The 13,955-nt window shown below is 47.5% G+C and overlaps 2 protein-coding genes across 2 annotated transcripts; both read right to left on the bottom strand.

Moving 5' to 3' along the window:
* Nucleotides 1-258: 258 nt before the first annotated feature.
* On the bottom strand, nt 259-1,726 carry LOC137149981 (olfactory receptor 51G2-like). The gene is made up of 2 exons (XM_067543634.1): nt 1,632-1,726; nt 259-1,006 (listed from the first exon to the last, which is right to left on the bottom strand). The coding sequence occupies exons 1-2, from the start codon at nt 1,724-1,726 to the stop codon at nt 259-261; spliced, it is 843 nt and encodes a 280-aa protein (XP_067399735.1).
* Nucleotides 1,727-11,650: 9,924 nt separating this feature from the next.
* LOC137149987 (olfactory receptor 51G2-like) lies at nt 11,651-13,753 on the bottom strand. The gene is made up of 2 exons (XM_067543636.1): nt 13,672-13,753; nt 11,651-12,770 (listed from the first exon to the last, which is right to left on the bottom strand). Exon 2 carries the CDS (start codon nt 12,728-12,730, stop codon nt 11,795-11,797), a length of 936 nt encoding a protein of 311 aa, XP_067399737.1. The 5' UTR covers nt 12,731-12,770; nt 13,672-13,753; the 3' UTR covers nt 11,651-11,794.
* Between the last annotated feature and the right edge of the window lie 202 nt (nt 13,754-13,955).

The following is a 13,955-nucleotide window of genomic DNA, read 5'->3' as shown; positions in this document are numbered from 1 at the left end:
TTGCGCAGATGGCTAAGAAGGGAGGAAAAGAAGAGAGATAAAAGACTCTAGCTAGAATTCACACCAAGTAACAGAAACAAAGTTTGTCTGTGTCATGATCCCATTCCCTGTAGCTTAGGCCTGACCACTTGTCCAGCTTTTAACTCTGTATTCCCCTACACTAATCTTCTGTGATGTAAGTGTCTGGGATGGAATAGGTGGTCCGTGTTTTTCATTTCCCGTGTCACCAGCACTGCAGCCAGGTGATGAACTGACCCTTTACTTGACGAACAACCTGATTATCCTCACATGAATGTATTTGGTTTTCAAGCTGTACATGATTGGATTCATCAGGGGAGGAACCAGAAAATACGTGTTTCCCATGACAATCTCTACCAAGGGAGAAAATTTCTTTCCAAATTTGTATATGACAGACAAGCTAATCGATGGCATGTAGAAGAACAGGATGACACAGACATGGGAGAGGCAGATGTTCAAGGCCTTGAGACGCTCCACATGGGACACGATTCTCAGCACCATTTTGAGGATCTTCCCATAGGATAGGAGGATGAGCAGCAAGTCCAACCCTACTGAAGAGATGGTTACAAACAAGCCACCGATTATGTTGACTCTGATATCCGAACAAGCCATGTTCATGACTTCTAGGTGGAGGCAGTAGGAATGAGAGAAGATGTTGGCATGACAGTATTGGTACTGTTTCAGGAGAATGGGGAGCGGGAATACTAGGGAAATCCCTCTTAGCCCCATCTTAGCTATTCTGAACGGAGTTAAGATGGGAGCATATCCCAGCAGGTTACAGATCGCAACAAAGAGTTCAAAGGCCATGGACAAAAGCACGGAGGATTCAGTGAATGAAATGGAGTGGATGAAGAACAGCTGGGCAAAACAGGCATCGTGGTTAATTTCCCTAGAGTTAAACCAGAATATACATATGGATAAGCCAATGTCTGTGATGGCCAACATGGAAATGAAAATGTACATGGGCTCACGGAGGGTTGGATCTGTTCTTACAATGAAGAGGATGAGTGAGTTTCCGAATATTGAAGTAACATATGATAAGCATCAAGGGATAGAAATCCAGACATGGACATCCTCCTGCCCAAGTATTCCTGTGAGAAAGAACACTGCAGGTTGCAATTTGGTGTCATTGAAAGCGGACATGGTGCACTGGGCAGGTCCGAAGAGTTTTGAACGTTACTTGCTGAAAGGAAAAATATGAGGAGACTAGATGATATTTTACAAGACATAATTCTGCTCTCAGTGCATGACTTCCAGGAGCCCAACTGTAGGAGAGTAAAGGGTTAAAAACTGGACAAATGGTCAGGCCTAAATTAGAGGGAATGGGGTCATGGCACAGGCAAAGCTTGTTTCTGCTAATTGGTATGAATTCAAGTTAGAGTCTGTTATTTTTTTTATTTTTTTTCCTGGCCATCTGTGCAGGGAATGAGGCTAATAAAATAACAATTCCCTCTCCTGTGCAAAGCCTTTGGTGAGAAGAAAGCATTATCTTCCTTCCCCCACCGGCATATCTTTACTTCAAAGAATGTTAGTGTAAAATTAATAGGTTTTAAGGTGATGTGCGTGCCCTGTTATAGATAAAAGAATAGTAAAGTAACCCCCTCGTTGCTCACTCGCGGTGTTGAGGTGGAGTGAGCAGGCAATAAAGGGTTCTTTCTCCCCAGTCCGCCTCAGGGACAACCTGTTTGTTATTTCTAACATCTGGCATCACGAACAGGATCCCAGGGTAGAGAAGTACTTGATCACCACTCCTCTCCATGGATTTCGGTATGTTAAACGGCCCCTTTATGGTAACTATGGTCAAGGAATATATTAATAAGTTGGTAAGGAAATGGGGGGCCATATGCGGGCTCCCGGGGGACGTCAGGACTGACCAGCCATCCAGGGGTGGGTGGAAGCCTCCCTCACATCCAGGTATTCCTAGGATAAGGAAAAGGCTGTTTTGATGCAGGCTCTCTGCAAGGGCTTGTCTGGGTTATGAGAGAAAAATGCAAATATTAGGAGCAAGTTTGAATCCTTGCAACAAATCACAGGGGAGCAGCTCACAGTTAATCATCATAGTGTGTTTGTGGTAAGAATGGCTGAGAGCCATTCTGACCACCTTAAGTCAGAAAACCTGGCCCTGAAGGGTCAAGTGGATGCCTTAAAGCAAAATTCTGTTACCCCGTCCCCTCTTTATCCTCCCCTTCCATCCAGTCCCTCTGCCCCCGCAGCCTATGAGAATAAACTCGGTCACAATAACACTGTTTTTCCTATCATGACCAGGACAGTTTTCAGTGTTCCCAATGCCCTACCCCCTGGCATGGATCTTCTCCACCGGTCTGGTATCCAAATTCCCGCTTGTCCCCAATCGAACAGAGAAGAGGGCCCCACTGTCCATCAAAATGGGGACAGCCAATCTCATCTAAAGGACCTAGTGAATCAGCAAAGAATGTTAACAGAAAAATCCTGGAGCAGTTTTGGGATGGTTGGCAAGGATTGCTGACACCCCCAGTTTCACTCCGGTGGCTGTGGCAGCAACTCCCACTCCTCTCTTAGAGCCAGGATAAAGGCTTAGGGGGGTGAGTTTCCAAGGAGTCCTACTTCCAAGGGGCCCCACTGATTTCTGTTGCTTTCTGTAACTTTTTCAGTTTAAGTTTTTTTTCTTCCTAAGTCTCTCTTTGTTCTTCTCCCCCCCCCACCCGCTTTTCTCTGCTTCTTCCCCCCCCCCTCCCCTTCCTCTATCATTTTTTCTTCTTGTTTAAGAGCTAAGGGTTAAAGCTGCAGTTAGAATTTTAAAGAATGTTGTTGCTGTTAGCCTGTACTTTAAAATAATTTCACAAAACTAATTGGTTGCTTTTCACCCTACTCCCCCTTGCACTTTTGTTTTTTCTGAAATTTTAATGGAGGGAATTTTGGATACACTTTGGATGTAAAAAAGTTTTTGACAAAGCACAAACTAAGGTAGCTGTGTTGGAAAAAATTGTACTTGGTTTTATAAGCACAATATGCCACCTGAAGAATGCAGCTCAATAAAAACAGTGGCTAATAAACACAGCACTCTAGGTAAAAAACTAAAAAGTTTAAAATCACAAAACTATGTTGCCAGTAAAATGTTAAAGCTATAGCAGCAAAAAATAATATAATAAAACTAAAATATATTTAATTAAATGCAAAAGTAAATATTTTTTAAAGTTAAAAATAGCTTTTATAAGTTAATACTACAAAAATTTAAAACAATTAAATAATTACAATTATTAAATTATTAAAGATATTTAGCAAATTACAATCTAATAGAGACAGTTACTTCATCTCAGTGGTAGAGGGGTTGACGTCTCAAATGGCTAATAGTGCAAACACTAATTTTGCATTCATATCCAGCTGAGTGTGCAAGTTCCTTCAGCCATACACCATGTAACAAATGATGGTTATAAATTACATTCAACCACTATTATAATCCCTTTTCCTGCACCTCATCTCTACCCTTTTCTGAAACACAGACCAGAAGTTTTCTTGTCTGCTGACTGTTTGGAGAGTCTCATGCAAGTATTGCAGAGTTATTGTGTGCATGATTCTGAATGTAAATGTTACAAACAGCTGCTGGTCAGTTACCAGGAGACAGTATCATACAAGTGCCCACTGAACAAAGAGTTAATAGAACAAACCCATTACAAAGAGTAGTTGGAAGACCTCAGAAATACATTCTCAAACCAAAGCCATTAAATAGTAAAGTTACCCCTGCACCTTTCTGCAGAGAATCCAACAACTCTGCTGCTGGCTTGTATAGACATCCATGGAATGATAATTTAGTTTGTAATAATTGTAGTAGAATAAAAAGTTTTGGCATCTATACTTTAGCTCACACGTATAAACCCATTCCATCCCCTCTGATTTTTCAGTGATGATTTCTCAGGTTAGAATGGAACCAAAAATGTAGTTTCTTCATCTGGATTTCTTCAGAACCTGAAAAGATTGCAGCCTCTCAGCTGTCATTCAATCTCATGTCAGCAAACAAAGGACTGAGAGATACTTTGCAGCTAGTAACTCCTCTATCCTTTGGTTAATAGCTGACAGGGTCTCTTCACGTTCTTTGATGTCAATCTGCAGTGATACAGGCTTTGGGATTAGCATATACAATATTCATTCCCTGGGCTCTCACTCTCAAGTGCCTTGCAGATTTTCTGAAGGGCACGAATTGGGCTTCTAAGTCAACTAAAAATCCACCAGTGAATCATTTGGAGACATCAGCCTCATATCAAGGGATGGCTGAAGATTCTCTCGTACAGTGGTGTCATGCTGTCTGAATGAGGGGGGGCCCTGAGTTGTATTCAGGAGCTCTGATTACTCCTTCCTACACCACTGTCACGTTAGGGGTGTGACACTGGTTAGATTGGGGGGGCATTTAGTATATGGTTTAACATTCATATGTCAAAATCATAATGATTCATGTAAGATATGCCATGTCAGGTACTATTAGAAAGGATGTAATGTGCTGAGAAAGATGGCAATATTTATGTTCATGTCTTATAGCTGTAATGGAAGTTATGGACATATCTGATGTACCTGTGTTTCTAACTATGCTGTATAAGACACACCCCAGACAGAGGCGGTAGGACAATAGCCTGCTTAATGGCCCATCAAAACCTTTAGTTTCTTCCTGGGTCCTTTGCTTCTGTAAAGGCATACCTGAAGAGTTACCAGGATTGGCCCATGTAACTTGGACTCCATTTTAGTTCTTGTAACATTCCACAAGACAGCATGGCCAAGGCCAGAGGGTATATAAGGCCAAGCCACAGAATCCATTTTGTCTTTGTTCCTGTTCAGCTGCAGACACACACCCACCTCTGGATCTATTCATTTTGCAACTGAACCGAAGGACTTAGACCCATCCAGGTACTGGATGTGTACCAGAGGAAATGTACAAGCCTGCAACTCCACAATTCTCCCAGAGTCTTGATGTATATGGGCTTTCAATCTTCTGTATGTATTTTGTTTGCTTTGACCCTTTAACATTTCTCTTATGGTTTACTTCTTTCTGTTTACAAGAAATTTTTAATTTTAGTTACTAAAGGATTGGCTGGCAGCGTGGTATTTTAGGTGGGATCCAAACTTATATTGATCTGGTACTGTGGCTGACCCCTTGGGGTCAGAGGGAACCTTTTTGGTAAAGAGCATAGAGTTTAAATAACTGGTCTCTTTACTAGATCTAGTGCTGATTTTGGGAGCCAGAAGCTGAGATACAGTAAAGGGGGCTGTGTGTATTTGTGGACTGGCTTCTTGATAACCAGTGTGGGGAAATCAGAAGCAATTCATGTCTGTTTGGGAAGCCTGACTTCAATGTCATCCATCAGCGCTGGGAGAATCTGCTCTCCATTTACAGCCTGCCCTGATCTTGGCATTTTCAGGTGGCTACTCTGGGCAGATGACGGGTCACAAGTGGTTTGCAACTTCTTTTCATTTGCAGATCCCTACAAAATTTCAAATACAGATGTGAATTCCTTTGGAAATCTAAAACATAATCTGCAGACTCTAGAGGTCCATGAACCACGGGTTGTAAACTACTGGCCTAGTACAGAGTAACCCCAGCACCTGTTATTCAGCTACAATGGGGGTTTGTGGGAAGTGGGTTTCAAAGTGAAATGCATGAGTATTCATGGAAATCAAACTTCATTCCACACATGAAAGCCGTCTATTGCTCTCTCTGACTGTCTATGTATTGTGTTCATAAAATCCATGCCACCTGGGACAGTATTGTGACAGCCATGGAGCTGAGCTTCCATAATTATGAATGTGTATGTTAAACCCAATTCTTGGGCTGTTGATTTTAGGACTATACTGGGTTAAATATCCGGATATTACCAGTATGGCTAATCTTGGTTTAATAACAGGCTGCTGGAAAACAAGCAACAATGGAAACAAGAAAAGCCATCTCTCACTAAAAACTTCAGGGAGGTTGAGACAACCCCTGAATTTCATGCTGTGAAGACCCTATTTCCAGGCTCCAGTCAAGTTACACAGCTCGGTTTGCTAGTGCTGGGAGTCTGTCTAGTGGTGGGGCAGTGCTGAGGAGTTCTTCATACTGACACACAAACACACCACTGTGAAAATAAAAAAACGCTCAGCCTGCCTGGGTTCCCATCAGAGTGGGAGGGCTTGAGGTAAGCATCATATACCGATTGTAGTTTTAAAACCCTTTTCTTCTTTCCTGTGATGGCTTATTCCTGCTGTGCAGATTAAACACTACTTTGGTTCAAGAAGGTTGGCTAGTCACTCTTATCTGGGAAGAGCACAACTGCCATACCCAGTCAGACCTGCTGGGCAAGCCTTCTTAATCCGCAGTGTGCTATTACCCAGACCCCAGTCTGAGGGTTGGAGAATGGTGGGATTCCACCCCAGGAGAGGGAAAGGGACAAGGATGACATCTGGCACTCAGGGACTATAGAGGGATGAGAGATGCAGGTAGCCCTATGATTCTGAGAAGTTTCTACAGGGCAGAAATGCTGGGACCCTTATTCAGTCAGGAAACAGAAATATTCCATGTACCTTCTCTGACCTTTTACTACAAAGCAACACAACTCTGAATTGCTGTGTTCAGAACTAAGTCAGAAAAGTTATTAAATTTCCAGGAGAAAATAAACCTGAAGTGATTTGGGAGCTACTCGCAGTCTTATTAATCTCTCCTCACATGGAAGCCATGGCTTTTGTCACCCTTCTCTGTAGTATTTCAAGTTCAAATAGATCTTTCTTGAGATGGCTGACCAGAATTGCATGCAGTATTCAAGATGTGGGCAAACCATGGATATATACAGTGGCATTATGATATTTTCTGTCTTATTATCTATCCTTTTCCTCATGCTTATGAACATTCTTTTTGCTTTTTTGATGGCTGCTGCACAGTGAGTGGCTGTTTTCAGAGAACTATCCACAAAGACTCCAAGATCTCTTTCTTGAGTGGTAACTGCTAATTTAGACCCCATCATTTTATATGTATAGTTGAGATTATGTTTTCCAATGTACATTTCTTTGAATTTATCAACATTGAATTTCATCTACTATTTTGTTGCCTAGATTTCTGAGATTACTTTGTAATTCTTTGCAGTCTGCTTTGGACTTAACTGTCTTGACTAGTTTTGTATCATCTGAAAATTTTCCCACCTCACTGTTTTTCCCCTTTTCAAGATCATTTATGAATATGTTGAACAGGACTGGTCCCAGTACAGACCGTGAAGGACACCACTATTTACCTTGCTTCATTCTTAAAAGTGGCCATGTATTCCTACCCTTTGATTCTTCTCTTTTAACCAGTTACTGATCCAGGAAAGGAACTTTTCTCCCCCATGCTTGCCCCTGTGACCTTTCCCTGTGAGTACCCTCCTCCCCTGCCTGCGCATCAGTGGGGAGGAAGGGTCAGCCCTTCCCCACCTATTTGTCTTTTGCCCACCCCCTCTGGTGCTTGTTCCTGCCCCCTATCTCTGATGGATGGGGAGACTGTGAAGGGAACTCCTCCCCCAGCCCACCCCGGCCCCCGCCTTCAGCCTGTTCCCCCACCCATTCCCATGGCTACCACTATGACCGACACCGCTACCGGATCTAAAGTCACCTGTGCCCCCACTGGGTCACCGGCAGCAGCAGGCACCGCCAGCGCTGTTGCTGCAACTTCGTCGGCCAGCAGAAAGGGTTAAGAGGAAAAGAAGGGCAAGACCTTTGCCAGAAGGCAAAGCCACCTGGGGCGGGGGTCACTGTCAGCGCTGTGGCCCCACCAGTGGCCACAGTCCCCTCTTCCCCTGCTGTCCTTTCTACCAGCTCTGGGGGTGCTCCTGCCTCGACTCCCACAGCATATGCCCAGGTAGCCACCACCCCTCCAGCCGCCGCCCCATCATGTGCTCCCACCGCCTCCTCAAGTTACATCTCTAGTGGCCACGGCCCCTTCCCCATCCTGACCAGGCATCCATTGCCTCCTGGTGGCTGTCTTCACCCATGTAGAGACCTACATGCAGGCATTGGAACCGATGGTGGGTCGCTCAGCCATCGCGGCAGCCTTCAAGATGTATGGCAAGGTCATCTTCTTTTTGGCATCGGAGGCCACCGCCCAGGAGGCGGTAGAGAAGGGCCTGGTGGTGGGTGGCATCTATATCCCCCTAGAGACCCTGGAGGACCTGGGCGTACGGGTGCTCCTTACCTCCATCCCATCCTTCCTCTCTAACGCTGCCCTGCTCCCTTCTTCTTCACCTTGGGGAAACCTATCTCTATTATCAGCCCTCTCCAGCTGGGCTGCAAGGACCCCACCCTCCATCACCTTTTGTCCTTCCGCTGGCAGTCCAGATCCAGCTGCTGTCGGTGGCAGCGCCTGATGGGGAGGCTCTCAAGGGGTCCTTCCTGGTGCCCCATCAAGGGGCCCAGTATCGGACCCACTGTTTCTCAGAGGAGTCCCGGTGCTTCCTCTGCTGGGCGACGGGGCACGTCTGGAGGGACTGCCCCGTGGCCCGGTACGGAGAAGGACCTGGGCCCCCTGAGGTCCCAGTGTGAGCCGGCTATGTCATCGCCAGTGACCTGAGTGCCCAGCCCCCATGGCCGCCCCTCCTTCTCCTCCTGTACCTGTCTCCACCACTGCCCGGGATGCGGGGGAAGCCGCCCCATCACTCCCAGATGGGTGGAAGGGCCTGTTGCCACCACAGAGAATTCTGGGACTGAGCACCAGGAGGATAGGGGATCCAGGTTGGCACCGAATTTGGGAGAGGGCTTAACCCAAGGGGAGGTTTCCCATCCCTTTGCCACCCCACCCCTGTTCTCTCAACACACGATGTCATTGCCCTTGCCACCTGGCCCTGCCCCCGCTGACTAGCCCTCCACCTTGGATGTGGAGGAAGCCCCCCGAAAGTCTCTGTGAGGGGTTGCCACCGAAGATGCTTCTATCGGGCCCACTGATGAGGTCCGGCGGAAGATGCCGATTGAGGAGGAAGTCACTGCAGTGAAGAGAGGCAGCACAGCCCCCCTCCTGGAGGCCCTTTCAGATTCCCTCCCTGGGGAGGTCTCAGAGGAAGCCGCCTCCACTACCTTGTCATCTGCACTCCCTGTCGGCGCCAAGACAATTGCCTACTCTTCTTCTGGTGGGGTGGCCCCTCTGGTGGTGGAGGGGGACTTTGACTCCATCTTCGAGGAGATCGAGGCCCTTGGTCTGACCCTGCCAGCATGCCTTGATCTGGGTGGCGATCTCCTCACGCCATCCCCTCCTCCTCCCCTGTCCCCCAGACCACTGTTCCCACCCTCGCCACCGGGTCAGCCCCGGACCCTTCCACCTGCGGCTGCCGAGTCTCTTGAGGCGACACCCAGTGCCGAGCAGCTGGACCCCGGGTTCCCATTCCAGGCGGGACAGCCCCAGCACCCCTTCCTAATGACTCTTATCCGTGTCTCCTCCTGCCCGCAGCTGTGGCCCTGGGAGCTGAGTCTATCATGATGCCTGGGCCTAGCATAGACGAAGGCGCCCACCCCAAACCCAGGCTCCTGACCTCTGTGCCGGGTCAAGTGGAGCCACTCCCCGGTGGCTCAGTCACCAGGGCCTCTGGTCTCAGTCCCGCCCCTGACTATGTTCCTGCCACCATCTGTGACCCTGCTCCTGTTCCTGCCCTTATTACCACCCCAGTCCCATCCCTGTCTGCCCCCCATATTGCTGCTGCCCCTGGGGTTGTGTCATTTTCCCTTCCATCCACCAACCCCCGGGAGGGTGACATTTGTGTTCCGCCTTCCAGCTGGGATTCCAGTTTTCCCTCTGCCACCATCCCATATGCCAGGGATAGAGCCGGGCAGCACGGAGCCCACAACATGGGCTCCGCGTCAGGGATCAGTCTTGGCTGGCTGCGGGGCCTCCACGCGGACCTGGCCTGAGGATGGCCGGGATTCCTTGACCTCGGAACCCTTTGCGCTGCGGGACGAGCTGCACGCTTTCATGGCTGACTCCCAATGCACAATGGACAGGGTGCAGCTCGCCCTGCAGTTCAGGGGGGACTTCCACGTCCTGCTCCGGACCATGAGGGCTATACTGAGGGAGGGTAAATGGACCGGAAGGCAGGATGCCGTGGCCTACCAGCGGGCCTGCGGCTTCCGTGACTCCCTGATGACCTTTGGAGTAGTCATAGATTGCTGTGGGGCCTCATGGGGGCCGCTAGCACTAGTGCCCGTGAGGATCCTCCCCAGAGCCCCTTATGGCCCCAACCATCTTTGCCACACTAAATGCCCGGGGCTGTAGGATAGGTCTCCACAGATGCCAGGTGCTGTCCTTCTGAAGGAGGGTACTCTGTGGTTTTTCTGCAGGAGACCCATATGGATCCAGCTGCCAAGGCCAGCTGGCGGCTGGAGGGGGGAGACACGTTGTTTTTTAGCCAACTCTCCACCCATTTGGTGGGAGTGGACACCCTATTCTCACCCAGCCTGCAGCCCAAGGTGCTGGGGGTTGCCAAGGTCATGCTTGGTCACCTGCTACACCTCCGGGTCTGTATGGAGGGGCTAGCATTGAACTTGATTAATGTCTATGCCCCGAATTCGGGCCCAGAGTGGGTTTGTTTCTTTCAGCAGGCATCCACCTTCCTTGGCACGTTGGATCCTCATGAATGCCTGGTCCTGGGCGGGGACTTTAACACCACCCTCGAGGAACGGGACCGCACAGGAACCGAGCAGTGCCAGGTCACCATGGACATCCTCCGGGAGATTATCGGCCATCACTCCCTTATGGACGTCTGGCGCAACCAACACACATACAACAACATTACCTTCACTTTTGTCCGGGTGGGGGAAGATCAGTTGCACCACTCCCGGTTGGACCGCATCTACTTCCCGTGTTACCATCTCTCGCGGGCCCACTCCTCCAGCGTCCAGCCAGCCCCATTTTCAGATCACCGTATGGTGACCATGATGGCCTCTCTGACTGTGGAGAGGCTGGCGCCAGCCTACTCCATTTTAGTAATAGGTTTCTGGAGGACATGGGCTTTGTGGTGTCCTTCCGGGAGTTCTGGCTGACCCGCGGGGGCAGAGGAGTGCTTTACAACTGTGGGGCCTATTTCTGTTCCTCCATCTGTCCACGCATCTGGGCAGAGTTCCTCTGGTCAGCGTCTGCTGGATCCCTAGACACCTTCTGGGGGCAGTGGGCACTCCCCGGGGTTCTCTGCTTGGTGTCCCTTTCTGGTTCCCTTCGTTTAAACCTGTGATCCTCACGCCCCTTCCTGTTTTTTCATTAGTTGTCCCACAAAATCAGTTGAATCCTGGGCCCAGTGGCTCCACCTCTTAGGATGGGGGAGGGGCCTTTAGCAGCGGGAGAGCTTATGCCCCCCCCCCCCCACCTGGAACTCAAATAGTAGCACTCTCCAGTACACATCTAGTCAGACCCTGTCACAGTGCCCAGGGATCATGTCCTCCTTTGTTGACGTCACATCCCCAGGCACATTCTTGGCCCTGGTAAAGATTGAAATATAATAAAAAATTCTGCTCTAAACCAAGAACCCATGACACCTGAGTGAGCCTGATCTCTTTGCATTTTATTTAAACTATGCATAATTAATGTATGAAAATCCCTGCCATCACCTGCTGTTGTTTAGGAGATCAGGAAGATACAACAAAAGAACTGGATGAATAAGGCAGGGGACCAGGATTAAGAGAACCCACATTTTATTCCAATCTCTGGCACAAACTCCTTGTGTGACCTGGGACCTTGAGTGGCAGAGCAGAGCCCAAACCACAGGACCAACTTGCCAGCTGCACCAGCTGGATTCTCTTCTGATTCTCTGGAGCTGGGTGATGAACTGACTCTTCACTTGATGAACACCCTGATTATCCTCGCACGAATGTGTTTGGTTTTCACGCTATAGACGATTGGGTTCATCAGGGGTGGGACTAGCAAATAGACATAACCCATGACAGTCTGAAACAAAGGAGAAGAGCTCTTCACAAATCTGTATATCACAGACAAGGCAATCTCTGGCATGTAGAAGAGCAGAACAACGCAGATGTGGGAGACGCAGGTGTTCAGGGCTTTCAGGCGCTCCGCGTGGGATGCGATGCTCAGAACTGTTTTGAGGATCATCCCATAGGATAGGAGGATGAGCAGAAAGTCCAACCCCACTGAAGACATTGTTACAAAGAAACCATAGATGATGTTGACTCTGATATCTGAACAAGCCATCTTCATGACCTCCTGGTGCAGGCAGTAGGAATGGGAGAGGATGTTGGCATGACAGTATGTGTACTGTTTCAGGAGAATGGGGAGTGGGAATATTAGGACCACTCCCCTTAGCAGAGACACCAGTCCCATTTTGGCTATTCTTGGCATGGTTAAGATGGAAGCATATCTCAGAGGGTTACAGATAGCAACAAAGCGGTCAAAGGCCATCGACAAGAGCACGGAAGATTCAGTGAATGTAAGTGAGTGGATGAAGAACAGCTGGGCAAAACAGGCATCATGGCTGATCTCCCTAGAGTTAAACCAGAATATGCCTAGTGTCGTTAGCAGGGTGGATAATGATAAGCCAATGTCTGTGATGGCCAACATGGAAAGGAAAATGTACATGGGCTCATGGAGGGATGGATCTGTTTTTATAATGAACAGCATGAATGAATTTCCTAATATTGACGTAACATATATTAAGCAGAAGGGGATAGAAATCCAGACATGGACGTCTTCCTGCCCAGGTATTCCGGTGAGAATGAACACTGCATGTTGGAATTTGGTATCATTGAAAGCTGACATAATGCACTGGGCAGCTCTGAGGTGTTTTAAACTTTACTTCCTGAAAGAAAAAATAATAGCAGACTAGATGTTATTGAACAAGACATTATTCTGCTCTCAGTGAAAGTCTGGAGACTTGTAGTAGCTCAAGAAAGATCAGTAAAAACAGAGTCTTTGATTTACACTTGATTATTACCTTTTCTGTTCATTCCCTCTGAAGCACCTGGTATTGGTCACTGTTGGAAGATAGAATGCTGGGGTACATGGACCATTGGTCTGACCCAATATGTCCATTCTTGTGTTCCTATGTACACCACCGATAGGAAGATAGGGATTGCCAGATTGGATCAGCTCTCTGGTGCATCTAGCCAGGGTTCCAGTGACCAGTACCAGAAGCTTCAGGGGAAGGTAGAAGAAGCTCTGCAATAGACAGCTGACAGATAACCTGCTCCCAGGAAAATATTCCTCCTGACATGCACAAATTAGACATATTTTATGGTGTAAATCAAGAAAGTTTATAGCCCTCTCAAGCCATTTTAAAAAACTCTTATTATTGTAATTGGATTTTCTGGTTCCCCATATAAAGCTCCCATCTGTCTTTTAATCCTACCATTGATATCTTGTGTCTGTGAGTTCCGCAGCTTACTTCAGCACTGTATGATTTTAGAGTTGAGACCTTGTGAGCACATAATGAAAATGATCATTGTATTTATCTGTCCTGCACTGATGCTATTTATACACTTATTTATTACCTTGTCATTTAAAAAAAAAAATGTCTCCACTCCCAAAAGCCCAAATTACGCAACTGCCCCTCTGTAATATACAGGAAAACATTTAGGGCCAGAATTGAGGAACCTTGACTGCAGCATCATCACTTCAGATTTGCATGTGTAAATTCAATCAGAATCGGATTCTATTAACTTTCACTTAACAAATACTTTCAGTGATACACTGTGACCCACCAAGAATCCCTCCAAGGGAAGGTGAATACTTTTCCCTGGACAGTGTTAACTGGATCCAGACAGGTCGTTCATCCTAAAAGCTTCTCTTTATCCTCACAGGACTCGCATCCTCTCCTCATGCGAGGGTTCTGTTGATATTTAGCAAGTTCCAAGCTAACACAGTGAGTTACTTCAGCTGGGGGAAGAGATTGGTGGCCCAAATGATGAATATCACAAACACCAGGGTCACAGGGTGCTGAGCAAGAACTGCTTAGTTTTCCCTCTGTCATGCCAGCTCCAGTTTA

Source organism: Emydura macquarii, unplaced genomic scaffold, assembly GCF_026122565.2.
Source record: "Emydura macquarii macquarii isolate MOO-44397 ecotype Brisbane River unplaced genomic scaffold, CSIRO-AGI_Emac_v2 contig_934, whole genome shotgun sequence".
Lineage (NCBI taxonomy): Eukaryota > Metazoa > Chordata > Testudines > Chelidae > Emydura > Emydura macquarii.
Note: the sequence above shows the minus strand (reverse complement) of the source record. Positions and strands in the feature narration are given on the sequence as shown.